Consider the following 27,528-nt stretch of genomic DNA (forward strand, 5'->3'; position numbering starts at 1 on the left):
CAATGGAATACTATGCTGCCATAAAAAAGAAGGAATTCTCATCATTTGCAGCAACCTGGATAGAACTAGAGAACATCATGCTGAGTGAAATAAGCCAGTCAATGAAAGAGAAATACCACATGGCCTCACTCATTTATGGATATTAAAAAACATTATAAACTGACAAACCAAAAGATAGATATAAAGACAGTAAAGCAACAAGCAGACTGTAAAATTATAGCGGGGAGATCTGGGGAGATAAGAGATCAACCGAAGGACTTGTATACATGCATATAAGTACAACCAATGGACACAAAACTCTGGGGAGGGAGGGTATGTATGGGAGGGGGGGGCAATGTTAAAATATGTACACAGATAATAATTTAATAAAAAAAATAAAAATAAATAAAATAAAATAAAATAAAAGATAAGGGTTTGTTCTTTCTTCCATACTGCTTTCTGGAATTCAGATATAATACTTGTAAATCAAGCAGCCATCATGGACCATGAGTGGAAGTAGCTCTTTGAAGATGACAGCAAAAATTAAGAAGGGGTCTAGCTGACACGCTCGTGGTGGTGATGGTGGTGGTGGTGGTGGTGGTGATGATGGTGGTGATGATGGTGGTGGTGGTGATGGTGGTGGTGGTGATGATGGTGGTGATGATGGTGGTGGTGGTGATGGTGGTGGTGGTGGTGGTGCTAGTGGTGATGGTGGTGGAGGTGGTGGTGATGATGGTGGTGATGATGGTGGTAGTGGTGGTGGTGGTGGTGGTGGTAGTGGTGGTGGTGGTGATGATGGTGGTGGTGGTGGTGGTGGTGGTGGTGGTGATGATGGTGGTGGTGATGATGGTGGTGATGATGGTGGTGGTGGTGGTGGTGGTGGTGATGATGGTGGTGGTGATGATGGTGGTGGTGATGGTGGTGGTGGTGGTGGTGGTGGTGGTGGTGGTGGTGGTGGTGATGGTGGTGATGATGGTGGTGGTGGTGGTGGTGGTGGTGATGATGGTGGTGATGATGGTGGTGGTGGTAATGGTGGTGGTGATGATGATGGTGGTGATGATGGTGGTGGTGATGGTGGTGGTGGTGACGGTGGTGGTGGTGATGGTGGTGGTGTTGGCAGCAGACACGCCATCAACATGCAGAAGGACACCGGCGAGTTCATGGACCTGTATGTGTGGTGGAAGTGCTCTGCCAGCAACCTCATCATTGGTGCCAAGGACCACGGATCCATCCAGATGAACGAGGCCGAGGTTTACAAGGTGACAGGCAGGTTCAAGGCCAGTTTAAAACCTATGCTTTCTGCGGGGCTATCCGCGGGGTGGGTGAGTCAGAGGATCCATTCTCCGACTGGCCAAGGCCGATGGCATCGTCTCAAAGAACTTCTGACTGAAGGGCATCACAGATGTGAAATTTGTCATACATATAATATATAGTGGAAACATAAAATAAAAAAAAAGACGAAGAGGGTTCTAGTTTCATGATGATTGAACCATTGCCACATTAGCCTCAGATGCCACACGTATTTGAGGTATTGAGATACACTTCTGTTTTATTTAAACCATGGTTATTTTGAGTTTCTTTAGCCAAACTATGTGGGGGGTTTTTTATTTGGAAAAAAAAAAAAATACCGCAACTGGTTTGGCTCAGTGGATAGAGCACAGCCTGTGGACTAAAGGGTCCCAGGTTCGATCCCGGTCAAGGGCATGTACCTTGGTTGTGGGCACATCCCCAGTAGGGGGTGTACAGGAGGCAGCTGATCTATGTTTCTCTCTCATTGATGTTTCTAACTCTCTATCCCTCTCCCTTCCTCTCTGTAAAAAATCAATAAGATATATTTTTAAAAATATGCTGGTTTATTCCAGAATAAATGCAAAAAACAAACAAACAAACTATCAAAATTTTACTCAGAGTAAAACCATTAAGCCATGAAATGAAATAATTTATTCACCAAATATAACTTTATACTCGAGATTTCACATACCCAGCATTGCTCTTTCCCAGTTCTAAAAAGTTCTATTATTTTAAGATCTGCTATTCTTAGGACAGATTTTGATCTGATACATTTAATTACAATGAGATGAAATTTCTGGACACAAAAGTCCAAGATATGTTAAAGAGTTCCCCCCTGACCTCTATTCCTCTATCTTACAGCCTCCAAAGAATATGGCACAATGCAGATATGCATACTACTGGAGCCACCCTTCTCAGGGTGGAAATGTCCGTGTCTACTCTCACCCTCAGTTGGGCTTGGGATGCAACTGAGGGTGAGATAAGGTGGAACAGGGACCCGCGTTGGTCAGGATGGTGATTAGAATTGGGATTGGGATCAGTTTTATGTAATGGAAGATGTCAAATTTGAGTGCCAACCAGTTATGGCCAAAGTTGTTGGGAGAATAGAGTGAATGGAATGACCTTCCTTCCTTCCTTCCCTCCTTCCTTCCTTCCCACCTTCCTTTCTTTTTTATTTTAAGATAAGTTTTAGGTTCACAGCAAAATGAGGGAAAGGTACAGAGACTTCATATATGTCCTCTGCCCCCATACATGCATAGCCTTCCCTATTGTAGCTAATGAGCAACCACAGAATTCTCAGTGGCATCCAAAAGCAAACATGTATCTTCAGGTGGGCTCAGGTCTAGCTGACGTTGGTCGGGCCCAGCTGGGCTTCATTCCAGGCTGTGGGTCAGTCTCACATGTCTGTCCTCCTCTTTGGACCAGTGGGTCAGCTGGAATATGTTTTTTGCACGGCAATGGCAGAAGTGCAAAAGGGCAAGGCAAGCCAAGGGAGTGTATTTCAAGACTTCCTGTCACGTCCACTCACATCCTTCGGCCACATAAGTTTTGGTTAAGGCCAAATCAATGGGTAAAGGAGAATGCTTCGCCCACCACAAAGCTATGGGATAGATGCGTGTAGTCTGCAGTAGATGGATTGGGGCCAGTAAGTTGCATAGGCCCAGAGCTGGGGGTCTCTGGACCAACAAGCCTTATGTTGGGGTTAGAGGAGGAAGCAATGGGATGAACCCAAGGTTGGGAGTGACATAGAAGCTACAAAGAGGAGAGAGTGGTAGAGATCTAAGTTCTGTGGGGCCTGAGGATTTCAGGATAGAATGTCAGGAGACATCTGCTTTGGATCCTGGGTCCATCCGATTCAGGGTTTCACGTCTTTTTTTATTTTATTTTTATTTATCAGCACATGAGGTTTGCCCACAGGATCGAGGGGGGCTGATCTGCCATGGCGGGGCTCCCTGTCACTACAGATAGGCAGGGGCTGAGGTGAAGTAAATTTAAGTTACAAAAACAGAGAAACGTGTTGTCCCTTGTATCCAGGATTGTTTGGAGCAATTAACATCTGTCCCATATGCCAAGTGCTCGGCACATAACAGGCCCTCCATAAAGTGGGCTCCAGTATTGTAATGGTAACTTTCCAGTGCCAGGGTCTTTCCTTTTCTACCTCAGTGGGTGTCCCAGGGCCCCTGTGTTCCCCACAACCAGGACCTGCTTCTTGGGGGTGGGGGAGATTCTTCTCAAAGTGTCCAGTATGCCATGGGGCGTGGAGAATCAGCACCTTGGTCTGGGTGCCCAGGAACGCCCCCCTCCTCCAGGCGATTTCCATTGCCCACTTCAAAGCCAGTAGACTTCATTTATGGATTATATGTCCCTCAGAGTTAAATGTTTGGGACTCCTGCCCTAACTGGTTTGGCTCAGTGGATAGAGCGTCGGCTTGCGGACTGAAGGGTCCCAGGTTTGATTCCGGTCAAGGGCATGTATCTTGGTTGCTGGCACATCCCCAGTAAGGAGTGTGCAGGGAGCAGCTGATCGATGTTTCTCTCTCATCGATGTTTCTAACTCTCTATCCTCTTTGTAAAAAAATCAATAAAATGTATTTTTTTAAAAAATGTTTGGGACTTCCCACTGTTCTAAAGATACTGTACTCCTGGGATTGCCCAGCTGCACCCTGATCTCCCTGGGTTTGCCTCCTGCCCAGTGGTCAGGAGGAACAGTGCGCAGAAAGCTCCCCTCCACGCTCAGGCTCCCTAAAAAGGCCACGAGGCCCCAAAGAGAGGGGTGAACAGACCCTCCATGTCCCTCCACTTTTCCTGAGAGGAGGCGATAGAGTGGCCCCGGGCCCCACTTTTGCTTTTGCTCAAGTCTCTTGGTGCCCAGCCTTCCCTTGCCAAGTCTTTCCTGTCCTGGATTGCGAAAGGCCTGCAGCTGCCTCCCCGACCAGCCTCCGGACTGGGCAGTACAGCTGAGGCTCGGGGAAAAGAAGAAGCAGCTTCTGCGGCTGGATCTCCTCTCTTGGGGTGACAGAGCCCGGGGAGCAGGCAGCACCGGCGCCCGTGGCCCTCCTTCCTGTTCTCCTCGCCTGCGGTTCACCAGCCCTGCAGCCACTTCCCCTGGAGCAGGTACGCCTATCCCGGGGCCTGGAGGGCGAGTGGAGGGAAGGGAGCAGGGCTGGGCTGAGGTTGGCCGGGGGTCATCTGGTGTGAGAGCTGGATGCCAAATCAACCCAAGCCCAAGACACTAATCAAAGCTGCACTCCTACCCTAAACCCTTCCACAGCTCCAAATCTTCCCAACCCACATCCCATTCCCAGTCCCAATACCAATCCCAATCCCAATCCCAATCCCATTCCCAATCCCATTCCTAATCCCAATCCCAATCCCATTCCCAATCCCAATCCCAATCCCAATCCCAACCACCATCCGGCCCAATGCAGGCCCCTGATCCACCCTTATCTCACTCTCCATTGCATCCCAACCCAACCATTTTACTAATCACTGGCCTCTGCCCTCACCCCAAGCCCATCACTCTCACCTCCGTGTCATCCCTGATTCCATCCCAAAGCACTGCCTGCCCATCACTGTCACCCCAGCCCAACCACAGCGCGGCCTTCGTCTTCCCCTCACTCTGAGCCCAGGCTGCTCCTGGGACTTTCCACTGTGATAAAGATACCCCCTCCCGGGGTTGCCCAGCTGTACCCTGATTTCCTTTCAGGGGGCAGAGCACTCCAGCTGGCTGTGTCACCCTTTCCCCTCCTTCTCCAGCCTGATAGGGAAGTTGGGGAGAAGCCCTGGTCTGAGAAACAGAAACTGAATCCTGCTGAGCTGCCTGCAGTGAAAATGTTTTAACCCCCCCCTCCCCCCGGACTTGGCCTTTGGGACAGAGGTCAGGCACTCGGGATCCCAATTCACCCTCCTCTCTGTCCTGGGACATGTGGTCTCATAGAGACTTTACCGGCTCACTTGCTCCCACACAGGCAGCGAACATGGGTGCCCACCATGTGACAGGCCACCCCATCCCAACCCTGACCCAACCTCTACCGTTTCTGGGTAGGAGTGAGGGTTTAAAACTCTGTCTTCAGAGCACCCAAGACCTGGGGATACAAGGATGAACCTCAGGAACTCCCTGAGGTCTGGGGAATGACACTCTCTCCAATGGTCATTGCCCAAGGGGCAGGTTGTTTTAGAGCTGTGCTACTCTCTGCCCCCCCAATATACCCACCCCTTCCCCAAGACCTATATCATCCCTCTGCCACCAGGGGGCACTGGTGCACACCAGGACACAGCTTAACCTAAGCCCTCAGTACCAGACTTTCTTTCCTTCTTTCTTTCTTTCTTTCTTTCTTTCTTTCTTTCTTTCTTTCTTTCTTTCTTTCTTTCTTTCTTTCTTTCTTTCTTTCTTTCTTTCTTTCTTTCTTTCTTTCTTTCTCCGTTCTCTCTTAATAATTCTTCATTGTTGAAAGTATTACATATGCCCCCCCCCACACACACACATTGGTCCCTTCCAGCCCCCTCAACCCCTCCAACTCCCCCCCCCCCCAACCCACCAGGCCTTCACTACCCATTGTCTGTGTCCATGGGTCATGCATATATGCACACCAGGTCTTTGGTTGACTACCTCACACCCCTCCTCCTCAACCCCCCCTTCCTTCCAAGATTCCTCACTCTGTTCCATGCTTCCATGTCTCTGGATCCATTCTGTTCATCACTTTATTTTGTTACTTAGATTCCACGTATGAATGAAATCATGTGACACTTGTCTTTTTCTGATTGACTTATTTCACTTAGCTTGACACTCTCCAGGTCCCTCCATGCTGTCTCAGAGGGCTAGAGATTCTTCTTTTTTTTTTTTACAGCTGCATCGTATTCCATGGTATAAATGTACCACAGCTTTTTTTATCCACGTGGCTACTGATGGGCACTTGGGCTGTTTCCAGGGCTTAGCTACTGCAATACCAGACTTTCAAACAGAGACAAGGGTCTCCCTGTCTGGGGTTCTTCTTGCCCTTCTTTTTTTTTTTTTTTCCCCCAGAAAAGTTCTCAGGACAGATTGGTTTTTAGGCTGAGCTATTAAGATGGACTCTGGTTGGACCAACCCTTCGAGTAGTGTGGCTGGGCTAAATGACATCTACATGATGTAATTTTGGGTAGTTCTAGAAAGAGTCTTCCTCCCAAACGCTCTAAAATCCCTCTTCCATTCCGGGAACAGTATGTTTAAGACCCCACCATTCCTCCACCACTAGGTTCAGCATTGCCCTTTCCAGGGCCCCAGATGGGAACAGAAAGGGGAGCTGTGGATATCAGCAAGACATGCGCATGCTGTCTTGCTGATGTCCTAGCTGTAGAAGATCAGACCCTGATATTCAGCACGGCTGCTGGCTCCAAGGCCATACCTGCCCCCAACCATGCACAGTGAGCTGCCTTTCCGCCCAGCATCCAGGTCTCGGGGCCCAATCTGACACTGGGAAACAGAAACTGAATCCTTCAGAGCTGCCTACAGCTGGGCCAGCATGAGCCTTTCTTTTGGCCAAAGGCCAGTTGTGGGTATAGCCTCCTGGGACAGGAGCATGCCTAGGTTGGCCCAAAGAATTGGGGATAGACCAGTTGGGAGCATGGATCTTCGGGGCCTTCCCAGGACACCCTCGTCCTTTCACACTTGGCTAAGTTCTATTTTGTCATCCTGCCAGGCCATTCCGGCTTCAGCCAGGCCCCAAGTGTCTGCTCAGCACTCCCCAGGTGTGCCCCCTGGTAGCCACCAGAATCAGCTGGGAGTTGTCATGAGTTTCCTGTCCCCACTTCCAGCCTCTAGGCCCTCCCCTCACTGCAGAGTCAGCATTTAATATCAGGAGGACTGCAAAGTTGGCAATATGGGTTTTGTATGTGTGCGTGGTAAATGGGCAAAGCATAAAGTGTGCTGTTTTAACCATTTTCAAGAGTACAATGCAGTGGCATTCAGTACATTCACAATATTGTGGAGCCATCACCACTGTCTATTTATAGAACTTTTTCATCATCCAAAGCATACACTCTGTACCCATTACACATTAACTCCCCTCCCTGCAGCCTTTGAAAGTCTCTGTTCTGCTTTCTGTCACTATGAACTTGCCTACTTTAGGTATCTCTTTAAGTGGAATCTTACAATATTTGCCCTCTTTGATCTGGCTGACTTCGCTTAGCATAATATTTTCAAGGTTCACCCATGCTGTAAAATGTGTCAGAATTTCATTCCTTCTTATGGCTATCCCGTTGTTTTTTTATCCAATCATCTGTTGATGGACACTTGGGTTGTGTTCACTTTTTGACTATTATGAATAACACTGCTATGCACCTGGGAGACCCAGGAGCAGAGTTGCTACATCACACGGTAATTCATGTCTGACTTCTTGAGGAACCACCAATAGTTTCCCACAGGGACTGCACTATTTTACATTCCCCCCAGCAGTGCACTGAGCTTCTAATGTCTCCATATTCTCTCCAACATTTATTTTCTGATTTTGTCTGTTTGTTAATAGCCATTCTGATGGGTGTAAAGTGGTAGCTCATTGTGTTGTTAGGTTGTTTTTTAAAAATATATATTTTATTGATTTTTTTTACAGAGAGGAAGGGAGAGGGATAGAGAGCTAGAAATATCGATGAGAGAGAAACATTGACCAGCTGCCTCCTGCACACCCCCTACCGGGGATGTGCCTGCAACCAATGTACATGCCCCTGACAGGAATCGAACCTGGGACCTTTCAGTCCGCAGACCCACGCTCTATCCACTGAGCCAAACCAGTTTCGGTTGTTGTTTGTTTTTAATTCTCATTTGACGATATATATATTTTTAGAGGGAGAGAAAGGAAGGGAATTAAAGGGTATGAAAGAGAGGATGAAGGCAACCAATCAGTTGCCTCCTGTATGCTCCCCAACAGGGGCTCGAAACTGAAACCTACGTATGTGCCCTGACTGGGAATCGAACACGCAACCTTTTAGTCTACAGAACCACGCTCCAACCAACTGAGCCACTCAGACAGGGTCATTGTGGTTTTAATTTGCATTTTCCTTATGACTAATGATGTTGAGCATCTGTTCATGGGCTTAATGGCCATTTTACATCATCTTTGAAGAGATGTCTATTCAAGTCCTTCGTCCATTTTAAAAATTTGGGTTGTTTAGAGTTTGTTGTTGAGTTGTATAGGAGTTCTTTGTATATTCCAGATATGAATCCCTTATATATGATTCTAACCCTGTGATTTGCAAATATTTTCTCACATTCTGTGGGGTTTTCTGTTTACTCTCTTCCTAGTATCCTTTGATTCACAAAGGATATTTTGATCAAGTTCAACTTATCTATATTTTCTTCTGTTGCTTGTACTTTTGCTGTCGTACTTAAGAAATCATCGCCTGATACTAGGTCATGAATCTTTTCATCCATGTTTTCCTCTAATAGTTTTATAGTTTCAGTTATATGTGTTTCTGCCCCCTCTCCCCTTCAGATCCATATCTCTGGCACTCCCAAGAACCTCCCACCCTCACCAGGGTCACTCCATGGTAGAGGGTCCCTCTGCCTTCCTGTGCATTGTGTACTATAGGCAATTAACTCATGCTTGTGGGGTATGTTTGTGCGGGGCCCTTGTGCCCCCCCGTTGCACCTAAGCTTGCCCTGTCACCAGCTCTAAACGCCAAAGACCACTCTCTGCGGCAAAGCCTGGGGGCTGCTGTGCCGGGCTGAGGCACACGCCTCCACTTTCAGGCTCTCACAAGATGCCAAGGACAAGGCAAGCACAGAGGTGGTTCTGGTGACTACAGGAACCCCAAAGGGGAAGTTTCAGCTCGAAGCTGCCTTCAAGCTGTACCTTGAAGACTGAATAAAGTTTCAACGGGCAGAGATGATTTGTGGTGGGGACATAGCTAGTCAGCTGGAGAGCCTGTGTGTAGCTGGGACTGACCCCAGGGTGGATGTGTGAGGAGCAGGGAGTGAAGGCAGAGCTGGGAGTAAGAAATTAGGACATTTTAGGGATATATTGGGCAATGGGGAGCCACAGGAGGTTTTTGAGCAAGGGAATGGCCCTGAAGGACAGCACTGTGGTGAGGTGCTCAATCAAGCCCCATATGGCTTATAGCTTGTAAGGCTAGAGGCAGGGAGATAAGTCTCAAGTAAGAAGCCGTTGTTCTTGCTGAGTGCCTTGGAGTAAGTCACCGGGCCTCTCTGGGTTCCAGTTCCTGTTGGCTTGGGTGGCAGGGAGGCACAGGGAGGGGCAGGAAAGTGGAGGAAAGGGAGCAACAGCTGCTCATCTGCTCTGGGGGAGTGCTCCTGAGGGGCTGGGAAAGCAGAACTTGGGGTGGGGCTTAGGGGCACCCAGAGGGTTTTCTAGTGCATTCCACCAAGTGAGGGCATAGCTGGGTACAGTCCACGCCCTGAACGTGGGCTCCCAGCTCCCAGTCGGTGGCTGCCCCAGCAGTCCTTGGAAGCCCTGCCCTGTCAGCATACCCTTCGGCAGGCTCTGGACTGAGGTGCCCGGAGGCTTCTCAGGAGCCCCTTGTGTCCAACCAGTACAGTGCACACCACTCTCTTACACACCAGGACAGGCGCAAGGACCTGCTATGGGCCACCTGCTTCAGCTTCTCCACCTGGCCGCATCCATCTCGACAGGTAAGCTTTGCTGGCCTTGCTCACCTCACTGGGCCTGGCCTCCATGAGCCCAGCCTCTGATGGCCCGGCAGACAGACTGTGCCTGGTCTCAGGTTGGCTGCTGAGGTTGAAGGGTGGGCACAGAGAGACAGTGGCAGGGAGCAGTGATCCTCCCAGAGGACACAGCAGGGTTTGGGGGTCCATCTGGGGCACCTTCTATAGGGCAGATCATGGGGCTCTGCGGTGACACTATTCTCCTGTCTGTCTGTTCCTCCCTCAGTCCTGGCCAATTGGGGTATCTCCCGTCCCGTGGCCGTGCAGGGCGTGAAGGGGTCCTGCCTCGTCATTCCCTGCATCTTCAGTTTCCCTGACAGCGTGGAGGTGCCCCACGGCATCACAACCATCTGGTACTACGACTACTCGGGAAATCGGCAGGTGGTTTACCACTCGGGGGACTCCCAGCAGGTAGAGGCACGCTTCCGTGGCCGTGCCCAGCTGCTGGGGAATGCTGAGCACAGGGTGTGCAACCTGCTGCTGAAGGACCTGAGCCCCCAGGACTCGGGCGCCTACAGCTTCCGCTTCGTGATCAGTGATATCAACCGCTGGGTAGATGCCACAGGCACAGCGGTCACTGTGACAGGTGAGGAGCGGGGTGGCCTGGCTGCTGCCTGCAAGGGGCTCCCAAGCTGCTTCTGGCCCCACTGACTCACAGCCCCAGTCCTTGTCCTAAACTCATCCCCAGCCCCAGGCTAGTCCCAGCCTTGTGTCCTCCATGCATGCACCCCAAGGGGGAGGGGGTAGAAAGCAGCCTCTCCTTCCCGCCCAGGGCTCGTGCCTCAGCTGGGGCTTGCAGAGCAGAAGGCGTCAAGTGTGGTGAGGGGGAGTCCTGAGCCTCCTGTCTTTGTCCTCAGAGGAGCCCAGTGTGCCCACCATTGCCTCACCGTTAGAACTTCGCGAGGGCATGGAGGTGGACTTCAACTGCTCCACGCCCTACGCGTGCCTGCAGGAGCCCGTCAGCCTGCAGTGGCAAGGCCAGGACCCAGCTCGCTCTGTCACCTCCCAGTTCCAGAAGTTCGAGACCACGGGCATCATCCACCGACAGACCCTCCACATGGCCCTGACCTGGCAGGACCACGGCCGGACCTTGAGCTGCCAGCTCTCGGTGGCCGGACACAAGACACAGGGCAAGATTCTCCTCCAAGTGCAGTGTGAGTGTGCTGGGGGCCACGCCCTCATCCCTGAGCACCCAGCTGTGGCTCCCCAGAGAAAATCAGTTCCTTCTCCAGCCCATAGAAACAGAGCCCTCGCCCCTGCAGCAGGCTGGGTGCTCTCTGATCTCCTGGGTGGGGCCGGGTAGAGAGACTGCTAAGCACCAAGAGCCACCTTCAAGTTCCCTTCCACCTCTTGTCCCTGAGGCCAGGTTGGGCACAGAAGGGGAGACAAAGACCTAGAGGCTTGGGGGTCAGGCAGCAACCTTGGGATTTAGTCCAGCTCTGGAGGATGCTGGGAGGTGGGGTCAATCCTTTGTGGCCTAGCGCTGCTCACATCCACGGTGATCAGGGCATCACTCGGACATGGCAAGAGGCCGTGGGAGAAAGACGAGTTTCCACTTGAGTGAGCATCTTCCCATCACAGAACAATGGGGCGGATTTTTCTAGAACAACGGCTATCCACAGGCTGACATGACCATCCTCTAATGAGCAAACTTTGGGCAAGTTGCTTGCGTCTCAGAGCCTCCGTTTTCTCATCTACATGAGGGGAGGTAACAACAAATGCCGGTTCCTTTCTCATAGAATTTGCTATGAAAATTGGAGGAGTGCTTGGCACATACCAACCAGTCAAATATATTAGCTTTTACTATCTTCATCTCTACGCAGATCAAGGACTTGAAAATGTGAGCTTTTATTAGCATATTTTCACCGTGAGAAGCTTTGAAACGAGATTCTAAAACATGCAGCCTCTTTGTGTTGTTGGCGTCCTCTTTACAAATGGGTTAATCATTCTCAGAACTAATTCAACTGTCTTTGGCTCCCTCCATCAGATGCTTTGTCCCTTACCACTCTCTGTCAGCTACCACAGGCCACCAAGGCAAACAGTGTGGTGCCCATGACAGCCCACATTGGACAGAGGACATTGGACGTTGTCATGAGGCAGAAAGCCCTGGAAGGCAGTGTGGGCTGGACAGTAGGCCACACATTGCATTATCAGACTCTCAGTGACGTAGGAAGGAATTAGGAACATAAAATGGGGTTCAGCACAGCCAGGGACAGAGGAACTAAGGGCACTGAGGATTTATGTGGGTGGGCTTCCTTAGGGCAGGGTGCTGACAGAGAGTGGGTTACTCCTTCCCAGCCAAGGCTCCTTACCTCGCACCCTACCCATCATGCCTTGCAGATGCCCCCAAAGCTGTGGAGATCCTCCTCAGCCCCTCGGAGGGGAACATTCGCTCAGGTGATCTGGTCACACTCACCTGCCAGGTGAACAGCAGCTTCCCCACGGTCAGTTCTGTGCAGTGGCTCAAGGATGGGACGCCCCTCAAATCCCAGAGTTTTGTGCTGCAGTTGCCCCAGGCATCCTGGGACGATGCCGGAGTCTACACCTGCCAAGCCGAGAATGAAGTGGGCTCCTTAGTCTCACCCCCTTTCAGCCTCCACATCTTCAGTGAGTCCTGGGTGAACCTGGGTCTTGACAGAGGGTGGGGAAGGGGTCCAGGCTCCAGGGGCTGAGGAGAGTCAGGTCAGGGTACCTCCTTAGACAGATGACAAACCTCCCTGGCAGGGTGAGGTGTCAGGAGGGTCCTCGTGACCAGGACAGACCCTGCAGGCTCCACTGCAGAAGGGTGTGATGTAGACCGTGCAGATTAAGCTGAGTGGCTGCAAACTCGGGATGCTGAGGAGTTGGGCCTGCAAGTCGGGTGGGTACCCCCAGTGTGCCCTCTGCTCTCCCCACAGTGGCTGAGGTCGAGATGAGCCCAGCAGGCCCCATCCAGGAGAACCAGACGGTGACTCTGACCTGCAACGTGCCTAAAGAAGCACCCAGCGGGCTGCGCTACAGCTGGTACAAGAACCATGTCCTGTTGGAGGATGCTCACAGCCCTACCCTCCAGCTGCGCTCTGCTACCAGGGCCGACACCGGCTTCTACGTCTGCGAGGTGCAGGATGCCCATGTCAGGGAGCGCTCTAAGCCCGTCAGCGTGGTGGTCATCCGTAAGTGACCAGTGTGTGGCAGACACTGCTGGAGCCGGTCCAAGGGATGGGGTCCCTGCAGGCAGGTTAGGTCCTGGGCTGGGTGGCCTTGAGCTCTGCACACCTGGGCAAGGCTTGGCCCTCCCTGGGCCTTTGTTTCCTCTGATTTAAAAAATTTGTTTTGAAACAAGTTAAAACTTCCAAAAAGATTACAAAGAATTATCATATTCAGTACCTTTCATTTAAAGTCCCAATTAGTTTCCCTGGCTGGTTTGGCTCAGTAGATAGAGCATCAGCCCGCGGACTGAAGAGTCCTGAGTTTGATTCTGGTCAAGGGCTCATGCCCGGGTTGTGGGCTCCATCTCCAGTTGGGGGCATGCGGGAGGCAGCCGATCAATGATTCCCCATGCATTGAGCCAAATCAGCTAGGGCTCCCCATCTTTAAAGAAGGGTTCCTGATTCCCACTCTTGGGGTCATCACAAGGATCGACCAGATCATGGATCTGCAGGAGGGTGGGGCAGTGAACTATAAGGGAGCGGGGGGGGGGGGGGGGGGGAAAGCTACAGGAGGGGGCAGGGCAGCAAGCTATTGGGGGAGGTGGGGAAGGGAGAGGAACTATAGGAGGGCGGCAGAGAGCTACTGGCGCACGGATTCGTGTGCAGGGAATCCCGGGAGTGCCCTGTCTGAGGGTGACAGGCCTTTCTCCATACAGACCCACCCCTTGCCCCCCACCTAACTGCCTTCCTGGAGATGCAGGCGGGGCTGGTGGGCATCCTCCAATGCTCCGTGGTCAGTGAGCCCATGGCCACCCTGGTGCTGTCACACGGGGGACTTGTCCTGGCCTCTACCTCTGGCGAGGATGACCTCGGCCCACGCTTCAGTGTCTCCTCTGCCCCCAACTTGCTGCGCCTGGAGATCCGAGACCTGGGGCTAGCCGACAGCGGGGACTACACGTGCACAGCCACCAACTCCTTTGGGAACACGTCCTCCACCCTGGACTTCCAAGCCAATGGTAAGATGGCCGGCGGGGCTGGTGGGAGGGAGCCCAAAGAGCAGGCCTGCTCTGGCCTCCTCCTCCTGGGACTCCAGAGGGCTCAGCTGAGGGGCTGAACCAGCTGGATCCTAAAATTCACATCAAGGACCCAGGCTATACAGTCATATCCCAACATGGGAGGCTCATGGAAGTCAAGGCAACAAGGGAAACATGGCAGGTTGTCCTAATCCTTTCGTGTACGTCCTGACTCTGATCGTGGAAGGTCCCTCATATGCATTCATTTGTTTCTTATTTATCACACGTTTGGGGCAGTTTCTGTGCTAGATAGGAGTCAGATGCAGGAGGCACAATGGGATAGCGTCTCCAACTCTTGGTATCTGTGCTTGGTACCTCATTCTGAGGCCACGGCAGACATAGCTAATGGTCCAAGCCAGGTGCTTGACACAAGCCTGGGTTCCAGCTCAGAATCCTTCTCAGCCATGCTGCAGCCAGTTACTATCAATAGGTCAGAATGGGCTTCCAAGGCCAAACTCTCCTGATTCTCAAGAGATTCCTAGAGCTGACGGCACGAAGCCCAGACCTACCTACAATTGTCGGGGGAGGGGAGGAGGGAATGCTGGAGGGCTTCCAGCAGTGGGTGGCATGAGGCCACAGATGTGCAGCGGGCTGAGCCTCCCCGCCTCCCTCTGCTAGCGGCCCACCTCCTCATCAGCCCAGCAGCAGAGGTGGTGGAAGGGCAGATGGTGACGCTGAGCTGCCGGAGTGGCCTGAGCCCAACGCCTGACGTCCGCTTCTCCTGGTACCTGAACGGAGCCCTGCTTCTCGAGGGGCCCAGCAGCAGCCTCCTGCTCCCCGCGGCCTCCAGCTCCGATGCCGGCTCATACTACTGCCGCGCCCAGGACAGCCACAGCGCCAGCGGGCCCTCCTCGCCCGCCGTCCTCTCAGTGCTCTGTGAGCAGCCTCCCCACTGACCCCTGCCTGTCTTGGGGAGGATGGATCAGTCCACTGGGGTCCGCCAGCCATCCCTCCTTCCTCTTGGCCTCCTGCCCCCGTCCCACCCAGGGTCTAGATCAGGCGGGCAGCCACAGGCCTGGGCACCATGGGCCTCTCCACCCAGGGCTACCATTTGGGGAACAAGACTAGGGATTTTAAACCTCCCCATGGCCCGTCCCCAATCCAAGACAGCTTAGAGCCCTCTGTGCCTGGCCTCAAACCCAGCATGGATACCACGGCCGAGCTTCATCCTCCCGAGCTGGGCCATGGGACGTCATACTCCTATGCGCTGTATACGCCCACATCCCACAGGTTGTGCCCTCACAGGCCCCCAGAGACGTGAAAGCAGAACCTCTCGGCACAGGAACTGAGTCTGGTCAGCAGTGACTGTTCCATATTCGCCTGAGGGGCCCGCCAACATTCAGGGCACCAATATCTGGGACCCCTCCTCTGACATGAGCAGGAGCAACATCCTGGGACTGTTAGGGACTGTCAGGAAGAGCAGCCGCCTCTTGGGGGTTTTTGAGCATCAGGGTGAGATCACGTGGAGGCCTTGCTGATGGCTGTCCTTGACCACCCACCTCCAGAAGCCTCCAGGAAGAGGCACCTTAGGCATTGCCTATTATCCTGAGTAGAGCTGGCTTGAAGACCAGAGATAAGGGGAAGGGGTATCCTGGGGGAAGGGATGGGGTGCAGAGAGAGCGGAGGCAAGATTCCCAGGGATTGCTATGCTGGCGCCCTGCTCAGGAGCACCTGGGAGGTAGGCACAGGGTGCCTTTGTTCCCCCAAGAAAACGCCCTTCTTCCCCTGGGAAGGTTCCATACAGCCCTAGGGCGTGGGTGAGTCCGAGGGCCGGGGCTGGATCCCTCCCACCCTGGCCTGCTGTCCCTGTCAGTGCCCAGCTGTGTGTGGCAGCCCTGGGATCAGGCCTTGGCCCAGTGTCTTCTGGGATCCGGGGCAGCCCTGGCAGAGGCTGTGGCCTTCCATGAGTGCCCCCGCCCTTCCTCCCTGCAGACGCCCCCCGCCGGCCCACCCTCACCGCCCGGCTGGACCCCGACGCTGAGGGCCTCGGGGCCGGCCGTCGGGGCTTCCTGGAGTGCCGTGTGGACAGCGACCCGCCCGCCCAGCTGCGGCTGCTCCACGGGGACCGTGTAGTGGCTACTTCCCCGGTACCAGGGGGCGGGTGCGGCACGTGCGGGGGCTGCTCCCAGCGCGTAAAGGTCAACAGAGCCCCGAACCTGCTGCGCGTGGAGATCCGTGACCCCGTGCTGGAGGACGAGGGTGTGTACCTGTGCGAGGCCAGCAACACCCTGGGCAACGCCTCCTCCTCCGTGACCTTCGATGCCCAGGGTGAGTCGGGGCGGGGGCAGTGGCACAGGGTCAGGGGCCAGGATTCCGCTGAAACCCTGTTCTGCTGGAACCCTGGCTCCGAGAGGCTCCATCCAGTGGAACCACCTTGTTCAGCTGCGGAAGTTTGCTTGCTTCCCACCCCTGTCCAGTGGGCACGCCCGAGGGTCTCCTTCCTGCCCCGTCCAGGCCGGGAGGCTGTCCCCCCTGACTCCCAGGGTTGCGGGGAAGCAGTCAAAGGGAGGCCTGTCTCACGGGGGCCTGTGCTGCCTGCTCTCCAGCCACCGTCCTGGTCATCACTCCGTCGCACTCGCTGCCAGAGGGCACCGGCGCCAACCTGACTTGCAGTGTTCGACGGGAAGCCGGTGGAGGCCCTGCCAACTTCTCTTGGTTCCGGAACGGGGCACTGTGGACCCAGGGCCCCCTGGAGACGGTGACGCTGCTGCCCGTGGCCAGAACAGATGCCGCTCTCTACGCCTGCCGCGTCCTCTCTGAGACCGGCGCCCAGCTCTCCGCCCCCGTGGTCCTGAGTGTGCTCTGTGCGTCACGGGCAAGGGCAACATTATGGGCACCTGGAGGGTTGGTCTGGGAGGAACCGGGCTGGGCTGGGTTTGGGGGGGACAAGAACGTGGCTTGGGCTGGGGAAGGGTGGGCCGGGACTGTGTGTGGAGGGGGCGGTGGGACACGATGTGGCAGCTGGAACGTGGTGAGCTGGGCTGGGGGTGGCCTCAGCGTCTCCCTGTCCCTGCAGATCCCCCGGACCCTCCGAAGCTGTCAGCCCTCCTGGACGTGGGCCAGGGCCACACGGCTGTGTTTGTCTGCACCGTGGACAGCAGTCCGCCGGCCCAGCTGACCCTGTTCCGTGGGGAACACCTCTTGGCTACCAGCCTGGGGCCCCAGCTCCCATCCCGTGGCCACTTCCATGCCAAGGCCATGGCCAACTCCCTGCAGCTAGAGATCCGAGACCTGGGCCTTGGGGACTCTGGCAGCTACCGCTGTGAGGCCACAAATGACCTCGGATCAGCCAACACCTCCCTCTTCTTCCAGGTCCGAGGTGAGTGTCAGTCCTCTGGCGATGTGGTAGAAACAGATGCCCTGGGACCATTCTGGCCAGGCAAGAAAGTGCGGTCTTTTTCGGGCGTGGTTTCTGGATGGTTTCCACTAACCCACAGAGGTTTCCCCTTGTCTCCAGCTAGACATTTTCACCTGCAATAACCATGGCAGCCACTAGGAGGTAGTGGCAATTGCTCAAGGCAGTTTGCTTGATTGGAGCAATTTCTAACAGATAACTTTCTATGTAATTGTATAATTTTGTTAGATAATAAGTATCTTATACAAAATCTAACATATATGTACATTATGCATATAGATCTATAATATATGCACACCAATGTGTGTATGTACACACATATGCATATACAGATGTGCCCATATGCATAAGAATATATTCACATATCTATATATATAAAACCTAAGCAACCAAACGGCCAAATGACTGAACAGTCAACCGGTTGCTATGATGAGCACTGACCATCAGGGGGCAGACACTCCCACAGCCCATCTCCCTGGCTAGCCAATCTTCTGCCTTCCCTCTCCCCAGGCCAGCTGGCACGCCCCTCTCCCCCCCATTTGCCCCGATTTGAATTTGTGCCTGAAGTTTCTAGTTTTTCTATAAAAATTCTCCCTATGTGAATAAGCTGGGAAAAAGGAAAGTCAATATCCATAATGTTACAAAGGATAAAGAAAAACATGCAATTTTTCTCTCACAATGACAAACATCAGTTTGTGAATATTTGCCTTGGGCCTTGGTTCTGTACATCTTTTCTTATTTATTATACTCATTTTACAGGCAGAGAAATTGCAGGTCAGAGCTTTAGAAGCTTGCTCCTGATCACATGACTAGCAGGTGGCCCTGTCAGCTTGGGACTAATTTGGTTTGGTTCCCAGGCATAGCCTGTGCTCTCAGTCACCACTCCAGCTGTCCCTCCATCTCCCCCTCCCCCCACCCCCAGCTTGGTCTCATCCTGCCTTAGACCCAGGGGGCACTAGGAACTGCCCTTTGCTTAGTCTCCAGTTCCTGGGCTCTTATGACCTTGAGCCTGGCTGCAGAGCCGGCTAGAAAGAGCTAGAGGGAAAAGATCACACAGCTGCTGACTTCCCCTTCTAAGCCCTCAGTCACCCATGCTGAGCTCAACTCATGATCAGGACAATGGCCATTGGCAGGATTTAGTGCTTTCTGGTGCCAAACCAACACTTGCCAAGAGCTAACACGTGCAAGCACTGTGCCTGGCACTGGGTTGCAGGTCATATAAGTGTGTTGGACCCTCGAGAGGCCCACCTTCTGGTAGGTGAGGTGTGATTGACAGAGCAAAGCCATACCTCAAGGTGGTAAACCCAGGAGAGATCCATGCAGGGAAGTTGGGAGCAGGAGAGACCAAGGCATGGGATGAAATTAGCACAGGTTTGGGGTCATGCGGTCTTGGTGTGGATGACACTCAGTCCAGGACTGTGGGAGGATATGGCGGAGGGTCCTCACTTGCTCTTGATTTCCTCCTACAGGAGCCTGGGTCCAGGTGTCACCATCACCCGAGCTCCAGGAGGGTCAGGCCGTGGTCCTGAGCTGCAAAGTACCCACGGAGGCTCTGGAAGGAACCTCATACCGCTGGTTTCGGGATGGCCAGCCTCTCCAGGAGTCGACCTCGGCCACACTCCGCTTTGCAGCCATAACTCTGAGCCAAGCCGGGGCCTATCACTGCCAAGCCCAGGCCCCGGGCTCAGCCACCACAAGCCTGGCCACCCCCGTCAGCCTCCACGTGTCCTGTAAGTGCTTCCGTACTACATCTGTTTCTTGGGGTGTGAAGGAGCCAAGGGTGTGGATGGGGGAGGGGATACTGATTCTCCGGTCTTGGGCTCTGCCTCCATGAGAGAGCCTTAAGATATGGGACCACCTGGCCAGACCCTGACCACTCCCCACTTTGTGTAGATGCCCCACGCCAGGCCACACTCACCACCCTGATGGACACTGGCCCTGGGCGACTGGGCCTCCTCCTGTGCCGTGTGAACAGCGACCCTCTGGCCCAGCTACGCCTGCTCCGTGGGGACCGCCTGGTGGCCTCCACCCTACAAGGCGCAGGGGAACTGGCAGGCAGCTCTCCCCGGGTGACGGTGGCTGTGGCCCCCAACACATTGCGCCTGGAGATCCGCGACGCAGGGCTGGAGGATGAGGGAGTCTACACCTGCGAGGCCACCAACACCCTCGGCCAGACCTCGGCCTCAGCCAGTTTCGATGCCCAGGGTCAGTGTGGGGTGTATGTGGGTGGGTGGCTCCCGTAAGAGGAGAGAAGCTTGCTCAGAGAGGCTTCTGGAAGGCTGGCACAGGCAGAAGGGCTGGTCACAAGGATAGTCTCCATTCCCACCCTTCCTAAGAGCAGCAGTCTCCAAACTTGGGTTTCATGGAAGAGCTTTTTTCAAAAACCGAATTTTATGTGGGTGCCCAGTGGACAAAACTAATCAGAAAGGGGGTGCTCAAGGAGAAACCACAGCAGGGCCAGGGAGGCCTGGATTCTCCCATGTGCTCCCCTCCAGGGCCAGGGTGGGCTCCGCAGACTCTGCTTGGGATCAGCTGAGAGATGATGAGTTGTTTACCAAGCTCCACCGCTGAGCCCATACACAGGTGGGCCACCTGTGCCCCCCAGAGGCCAAGGGAGGGGCGTCCCTCCTCATGGAGACAGGTGGCTTGTTTACACAGCCTCACGACCCTCACTGGTGTCATGTCTCCATGCCCTCCTCTCTCCAGCTGTCAGTGTGCAGGTGTCGCCAAAGGCCAGCGTGCAGGAGGGCCAGCCGGTGAACCTGACCTGCCTTGTGTGGACCAGGGACAAGGCAGCTCAGCTCACCTACACCTGGTACCAAGACGGGAAGCAGCGCCCAGGTGCCCACTCCATCTACCTGCCCAATGTCACAGTCACCGATGCTGCCTCCTACCACTGTGGTGTGGTGACCCCTGGCCAGCCACCACGCTTCTCCGGACCTGTCATCCTTGATGTCCTCTGTGAGTGGTTGATGGTGGGGCTGGAAGGAATGACAGAAGCTTCCAGGGATCAGGGCATGGCCAGAGGCCCAACCTGGGAACTCAGTTCCAGAACTCAGCCAGCTGATGGAGCCCTTCACAGGAGCATGAAAGTCGGGCAAGGGGGCATGGACACCGGTATGGAGATAGGTCCCACAGCAGTGCCCCAGATGAGCAAGTGGAAGCACTTGGGGTGGGAGGCCCAGGCCCTCCTGGTTTGAATGGCGCCTACAAACGCCTCCTCATGGCTGTGGCCTCTGAACTCTGTCCACGTCTTTCGTGCTCCTGTAGATGCGCCCCGCAGCCTGCGCCTGACCTACCTCCTGGAGAGTCGTGGAGGGCGGCTGGCCCTGCTACTGTGCACTGTGGACAGCCACCCACCCGCCCAGCTGGCCCTCAGCCATGCTGGTCGCCTGCTGGCCTCCTCGACCGAAGCCTCTGTGCCCAACACCCTGCGCCTGGAGCTGCGGGAGCCCAGGCCCAGGGATGAGGGTCTCTACAGCTGCTCAGCCCGCAGTCCTCTGGGCCAGGTCAACACGTCTCTGGAACTGCGGCTAGAGGGTGAGGCAGGGCTCAGGTCAAGGCCACCAGGGGTGGGGTCCACTCTGGTGTGTCTGGCTGGGCCCCGCTGACCCTGGCCTCCTTGGGACAGGCGTGCAGGTGACCCTGGCTCCGTCGGCCGCTGTGCCCGAGGGGGCCTCCATCACAGTGACCTGTGAGGACCCTGCTGCCAGCCCACCCACCCTCTACACCTGGTATCACAACAGCCGTTGGCTGCAGGAAGGGCCCTCCGCCTCCCTCTCAATCCCGGTGGCTACACGGGCTCATGCCGGTGCCTACTCATGCCAAGTCCAGGATGCCCAGGGCACACGCAGTTCCAGGCCTGCAGCCCTGCAAATCCTCTGTGAGTAGGGGTCCTTGAATAGGAGTACCCAGGGTGGTGGAGGGCACGTTTGGGCCTCGATGGGGGTGGGCACAGGATTTCAGTGGGCTGGGAATGGGCACTTGGGGAAAGAAGGACATAGATGGTGGGGAAAGAGGCCCCGGGTCCCTGTGACCCCTGCCTGAAGAATCTTCCCATGGGACTCCTGAGAAGGTGGCACTTCTAGGAAATGACTTTGTCCAGAGGCTTCAGCCTCACCAATGCCAGGAGGGTGGACAATGGACAGTGTAGGATTTCCAAGCAATGACCCCAACTGTGCCCTGCCCACCCCCAGATGCTCCTCGGGATGCAGTCCTGTCCTCCTTCCGAGACTCAAGGGCCAGCCCCATGACTGTGGTGCAGTGCACCGTGGACAGCGAGCCACCTGCCGAGCTGGCCCTGTCGCGGGATGGCAAGGTACTGGCCACCAGCCACGGGGCCCATGGCTTGGCATCGGGGACGGGCCATGTCCAGGTGTCCCGCAACGCCCTGCGGCTACAGGTGCAAGATGTGCCCTCAGGTGATGAGAACACCTATGTCTGCAAGGCCCACAATCTGCTGGGCTCAGTCAGCACCACAGGGCAGCTACAGGCGGAAGGTGAGTGGGCGATGTGGGAGGAGACGGGCTCAGGTGCTGTGGGGTCGAAGTCCATGTGGAGGGGGGTTGATTGGCCTGAAAGAGTAGATACAGCTTCGCCTGATCTGATGGAAGAGGAACAGCTCCCACTGGAGAGGGTTGCCCAGCCTGAGGGAGAAATAGTCTTACCCTTGGAGAGCTCCCTCTGAGACGGAGGTGTAACGATGGCCAAGAGGAGCTTGGGAGCAGAGGAGACATCACCCAGCTCTCACAGAGCGCAGTCTGGGGACAGTGCACAGACCCTCCCCAGGGAAACCTGGGTGGGAAAAGGGAGAGTCCTACCCTCAGCAGGCTGAGGGAGGAGGTGCAGACTCACCCTTGGGGAGTCCAGTCTGAGGGTAGGACACAGCCTCATCCATCAGAACATCTAGTTGGTGATAAAGGGCGGCACAGCCCGGCCCTGGAGGTCCCTAGTGTGAGGATGAGAGACAGCCCTGTTCTCAGAGACCTCAGTCTGATGGGGACGCAGTCCCACCTTTGGGGCTCAGATTCCAAGTCAGATAAGAACTTCCCACAATGCACAGAGGCCTCTCAGATCCCCCTCAGATCCTACCTAGGCCTGCAGATCCCCAACCACTTCCTGGTCCTTGGCCTGCAGGTGTGCATGTGGTGGCCGAACCAGGCCTGGATGTGCCGGAGGGTGCCGCACTGAACCTGAGTTGTCATCTTCCTGGAGGCCCCAGGCCCATGGTCAACTCCACTTTCGCTTGGTTCTGGAATGGTCGGCAACTATATGCAGAGCCTGTGCCCACCCTTTCCTTCTCCTACGTGTCCCGTGCCCAAGCTGGAGTGTACCACTGCCGGGCTGAGCTCCCCACGGGGACCACCACCTCTGCTCCAGTCATGCTCCGTGTGCTCTGTGAGTGTGACACAACGCCTACCCCAACCCCCACCTCAGTTTCCCTACTACTCGCATGCCCACCTCAGGTCTTCTTTCTCTTCTGCCTGCAAAGAGCAAGGACTTCACAGTCATGGAGTCCTGGACTGAGGGACTCCTATTGCCTTTTTGTGCATCTGTGCCTTGGTTTCCTCATCTGCAAATGTCAGTCCCCTCACCTTGTGAGGTGTATAGGAGATAAAGCATGCAGAATGCCTGGCACACAATTAGCCTTCATCAACCTTGGTTCTCTATTCCATTTTCCACCAGGGCCTCATGCTGTTTCAGTCAGCTATTGCTGTGTAACAAGCCGCCCCAAAACGCAGTATTAAAAAAAAAATAGCCATTTATTTTATCACAATTCTATGAACCGGAAAGTCCTTCTTACATTTTGACTTTCTTCATTCTGTTCTTACATTCCTTTCTGAGCAGTTTTGCTGGTTTCACTTAATGTGGCTGCAATTGTCTAATGTCTGAACTGTGGCTACATGGTCTAGGATGGCTTCACTCTCGAGGCTGGTGATTGGGGCTGGCTGCTGGCTGGACCATATGTGAACAACAGGCCGGCCTAGGCTTCCCACATGCTTGTATCCCAAGGAGAGCAGAAGCTGTGAGGACTTTTAGATCTATCCTTGAAGTTACACAATGTCACTTTTGCCTTCCAGTGGTCAAAGCGAGTCAAGGAGTGAGAAAACAGGCTCTTAACGGGAGGGGCAGCCACATCCCCTTGCATGGGTACAGGGAGGAGAGGGATTTGTGGTTGTTTTCTATAATCACCACACTCTCTGTCTTCCCGCAGACCCTCCCACGACACCCACCATGACGGTCTTTGTGGAACCTGAGGGTGGCATCCAGGGTATTCTGGACTGCAGAGTGGACAGCGAGCCCCTAGCCAGCCTGACCCTCCACCTTGGCAATCGAGTGGTGGCCTCCAGCCAGCCCTTGAGCGCTCCGGCAGATCCCCACATCCACGTCTCAGCCACCCCCAACGCCTTGAGGGTGGACATTGAGGAGCTGAGGCCCAGTGACCAGGGAGAATACGTGTGCTCTGCCTCCAATGCCCTGGGCTCCGCCTCTGCCTCCACCTACTTTGGAACCAGAGGTGAGGGAGGGCTCCATTTCCCGGGCCACCCTACACAAGGCCTGGCACTCAGGTCCCAAGGCTTCCTTCTGAGGTTTTCCCTGAATCGCTTCAGCTTGTCTGTCTGGTCTAGATGGGTTGCCTGAAGCTCCTTTGCATGGGGACCCTCCTGACGTAAAGTGAAAGTTAGAAAAGATTTCACCTTGGGAAGGTCACTTGGGAAGGAGCTTTGAAGGCCTGGCACCATAGCTGTCCCCTGAGCTGTCCCCTGTGTTCCAGCCCTGCATCGCCTGCACCTGTTCCAGAGCCTACTCTACTTCCTGGGGCTGCTGGCTGGCCTCCTCATCCTCCTGTTGGCCCTGGGAGCCTGCTACGTCTGGAGGTGGGTACAGAGCTGGAGGGTGGATGGGGCCACCTCAGCCTTCTCTCTTTTCCCCTAACATTCCCCCATGTCCTTCCTACCAAATCCACAGGCTCCATACCTTCTAGCCTGTCCTCTTTCCTTCCCACGTTCCAAATTCGGGCATCTTTTCTAGAATTACCTCTAAATCCACCTTGCTGTAGTTTTCTTCTTTCTTTATCTCTACCGTGTCTGTGCTGAAGAAAGGACTGGGAGGGAAGAAAAATAAGGTACCCCACTCCCCACAATGCTCCCCTCTGCTTGGTGCAGTGAGCAGTCTGGGACAAGCATGTAGGGCGGGTGAAGGAAATGGGGACAGGCAGGGAGAGGAGAGGCTGTCTGAAGTCCACTCTTGCCCTTGCAGGAGACGTTTTCATAAGCTGAGAATGGGTGAGAATTCGGTGGAGATGGCTTCTCAGAAGGACATCATGCAGGTATCTAACCACCATGTGGGCACACACAGACACAATGCCCGGCTACCCCACAGTGCAGGGCTGGCCCCTAGAAACTGCTCTCATTTATAGGCTGGTTTCTGGGGGTCGGGGGAGAGAATATAGAGATCCAGGGCCCCTTGAGAAGACAGGGGGAGCCGTCTTCTGATCAGGGCAGAGAGAAGCCACGAGTTTTCTGTGCGGCTGGCTGGATGACTGGGGCAGACATTCTGAACTTAGCAGCGACACTTCCACTTTCAAGACACATCTTGGAATTCCACCTGTGTTTTGGCGTCTCTCTGCCCATCACCTGGGCAAGAGTGAAAAACTGTTTATCCTTCTCCTTGATGGTCCCCTTCTGCAGAAAATCCATTTGGTGGGACAGGGCTTCTAGCCATGCACATTCTCACCAATTCCCTTGAGACCCTTACCCAAGGCTTGGGGTCTGGGGGACTGCCCTCCAGAGTTAGGGATCAGGTGATGACATCTCCCAGAATCCTCCTGTGACCAGGGTTTTCTCTATGGGAAACTCATGGATCCTGATGTAGCCACATTTGGGACTTTATCCTGTGCTCTACCCCTGAGCTGACCGTGTGGCATTGCCTGCCTTTAGGAAGAGGACTCCAATGGAATCTCTGATGACTTGGTCCTGGTAAACAAGGCTGCAATGGATCCTGACCGCCTCTGTGAAAAAAACGCTGTGACATCTAACATTCTATGACCTGATTCCAAACCTCTTGCCCCCAAGGAAATAGGTGGTCAGAGTAGAGAGTGAACCCTAATATACCCAGGAGGATGTTGACCTTGAAGGACGCTGAAGAAAAAGGAGTTGATCATGTTGTCCACTTCTTCTCTTTTCTCTGAATCTCATCTCTCCATTTATCTTCCAATATACTTCCTCCTCACATCCTTCTTGTCCAAACCCATTCTGGACTGTTTGGATGGATTAGAAGAGGAGCTTTCTACTCCTCACACTGTACTAGCACTCTGTACTAGCTATAATATAAGTGCTCTAACAAGAGACCAAATACAGTAACTTCAACTTGAGAAAATTTTATTTCTCTCTCCCATATTAGTCTGGATATGTTATGGTGGTTTAAATTGCTGGTGTTCTGGTTCCTTCTAGCTTATGTTGATTGTGAGGGTTCACAATGACCACACTGCATTCACATTCCCTCCAACAAGAAGAGTGGAAGTTGAAGGTACACCATTCCCATTGTGGACATAAATGAATGTTGCACAAGTCATATCCACTCACTTCTCATTGGCTAGAGTTTAGTCACATGGCCACTCGAGGCTGCAAGTGATTGTGGGAAATGTAGTTTTTATTTTATTCCTAACTGTAGCTTCATCCCTGAGACTTTTGACAATGATGAGAATGCTGCTGGCAGGGCAAATTCTATCTCAGTGCCAATCTGCTGGAGGGAAAGCCATGGTCATGGGTTTCCTGGAGGAGGCAGTCCTTCTCTAACATTAAGACTGAGGAAAACAAGAAGATTTGATGGTCCCTAGGGAGAGGGCATGCCAGGCAGTGGGGTTGCCTGAGCAGACATCTTGTGCCAGATCTGGTCCCTGGAAGAAGAAGTGCCCCCATCTGCTTTCCTAGCCCTAGGGAACAGACACAACGTCATCAGCATCCTTCTTTTTGCTCCAGGTACATTCCTCTCCATGATCCAATGAGTTCATGTCCTCTTCCTCGAGGCTCCTGCCAGGGGCTGTAAAGATGAATGAGGGTCATCAAGAAGTAATAATGTGCTCCCAGGAAGTCAGTACCTGAGGGGAGCCAGTTCTTGGGTAGGCTAGTGACTCTCCTGGTAGACTGGTGTCAGGTGGTGGGAAGAACAGAGAGCCCACGGCTCTGGGCTTTGGATTGAGAAAATGGGGAGTAATGGGACATTAGCACAGACCTAACAGGTTGGGAAGAAATGGGAGGACTAATGAGCTCCATTAGCAGTGGTTGAGACCCCTCTTGGTCCAAGGTCCCATTCTTTTTAGTGCCTCATGGTTAGACCCTTCCTTGGGAGCCTGTCTGGTGTTTCCTTCCAATAAACCTCCATCCTACAATATAACTGGAGTGAGTCTTTTTCTTGCACCTCTATGTGGGAGGCAACCAATTGAAGTGTCTTTCTCACATCGATGTTTCTCTCTCTGTGTTTCTTCCCCTCCCTCTCTCTAAAAAAAGCAATGAAAAGATATCTTCGGGTGAGGTTTAACAAAAACACACAAAAGCACAATAGAATGGATAAATGAATTGTGCTATGTTCGCTCAGTTGAACATTATACAGCAGTTAGAAGCTACAACTACACATGTTTAGCATAATATTGAGTGAAAGGAGTCAGACACTGAACAGTGTCAAGGAGTCAAGACACTTTGAACTTCACAAGATTCCATTCTTGTGAAGTTCAAAGCTAATCAATGGTGATGAAAGTCAAAATAGTGGTTACTTATGAGGGAAGGTAATGATCAGATGGGACCAACCAAGGGATTTCGGGGATCAGACAGTGTGCTGTTTCTTGGTCCGGGTGCAGGTTTTAAAGGTGGATTCACTTTGTGAAAAGTCATTGAGCTGGGCTCTTAGGACACATTTTTCTGAAAATATAACTAACAGTATTTGAATAAGATGTTTTTTAAAGAAATCTTCCATCTTTTATGTTGGGTGTCTAGGAAAGCTTAACCAAATTCTAGCGGAGTACAGATTCTCTTAAAGCACCTTCTTCACT

The 27,528-nt window shown here is 53.6% G+C and overlaps 1 protein-coding gene and 1 pseudogene across 3 annotated transcripts; both read left to right on the top strand.

The window, feature by feature from the left end:
* Window positions 1-1,115: 1,115 nt before the first annotated feature.
* Window positions 1,116-1,396, top strand: LOC311624113 (small ribosomal subunit protein eS21-like; annotated as a pseudogene). Its single transcript has one exon. The product of its transcript is annotated as a small ribosomal subunit protein eS21-like (transcript).
* A 2,640-nt stretch (window positions 1,397-4,036) lies between these two features.
* SIGLEC1 (sialic acid binding Ig like lectin 1) lies at window positions 4,037-26,873 on the top strand. Of its 2 annotated transcripts, none has more exons than XM_084887137.1 (22): window positions 4,037-4,382; window positions 9,823-9,891; window positions 10,151-10,510; window positions 10,782-11,078; window positions 12,265-12,531; window positions 12,822-13,076; window positions 13,769-14,068; window positions 14,744-15,001; window positions 16,058-16,393; window positions 16,672-16,929; window positions 17,142-17,444; window positions 18,950-19,210; window positions 19,374-19,685; window positions 20,187-20,441; window positions 20,751-21,020; window positions 21,112-21,363; window positions 21,677-21,979; window positions 22,617-22,877; window positions 23,695-23,997; window positions 24,256-24,358; window positions 24,741-24,810; window positions 25,356-25,487. In XM_084887137.1, exons 2-22 carry the CDS (start codon window positions 9,843-9,845, stop codon window positions 25,389-25,391), a joined length of 5,109 nt encoding a protein of 1,702 aa, XP_084743263.1. In that variant the 5' UTR covers window positions 4,037-4,382; window positions 9,823-9,842; the 3' UTR covers window positions 25,392-25,487. The 2 variants fall into 2 exon arrangements, with proteins under 2 accessions (XP_084743263.1, XP_084743262.1); XM_084887136.1 differs by having other exon boundaries at window positions 4,038-4,382; window positions 25,421-26,873.
* The last annotated feature ends 655 nt before the right edge of the window (window positions 26,874-27,528 follow it).

Source organism: Pipistrellus hanaki (genome assembly GCF_964339955.1).
Source record: "Pipistrellus hanaki genome assembly, chromosome: 6".
Taxonomy (NCBI): Eukaryota; Metazoa; Chordata; class Mammalia; order Chiroptera; family Vespertilionidae; genus Pipistrellus; species Pipistrellus hanaki.

What these genes read in the sequence shown, in the direction of transcription:
- SIGLEC1 (XM_084887136.1), top strand. Translation starts at nt 9,843, where the DNA reads ATGGGCCACCTGCTTCAGCTTCTCCACCTGGCCGCATCCATCTCGACA. An exon ending in CCTGGACTTCCAAGCCAATG is followed by an intron (nt 14,069 to 14,743) that starts GTAAGATGGCCG and finishes TCCCTCTGCTAG; the next exon opens with CGGCCCACCTCCTCATCAGC. An exon ending in GGAGCCTGCTACGTCTGGAG is followed by an intron (nt 24,359 to 24,740) that starts GTGGGTACAGAG and finishes TTGCCCTTGCAG; the next exon opens with GAGACGTTTTCATAAGCTGA.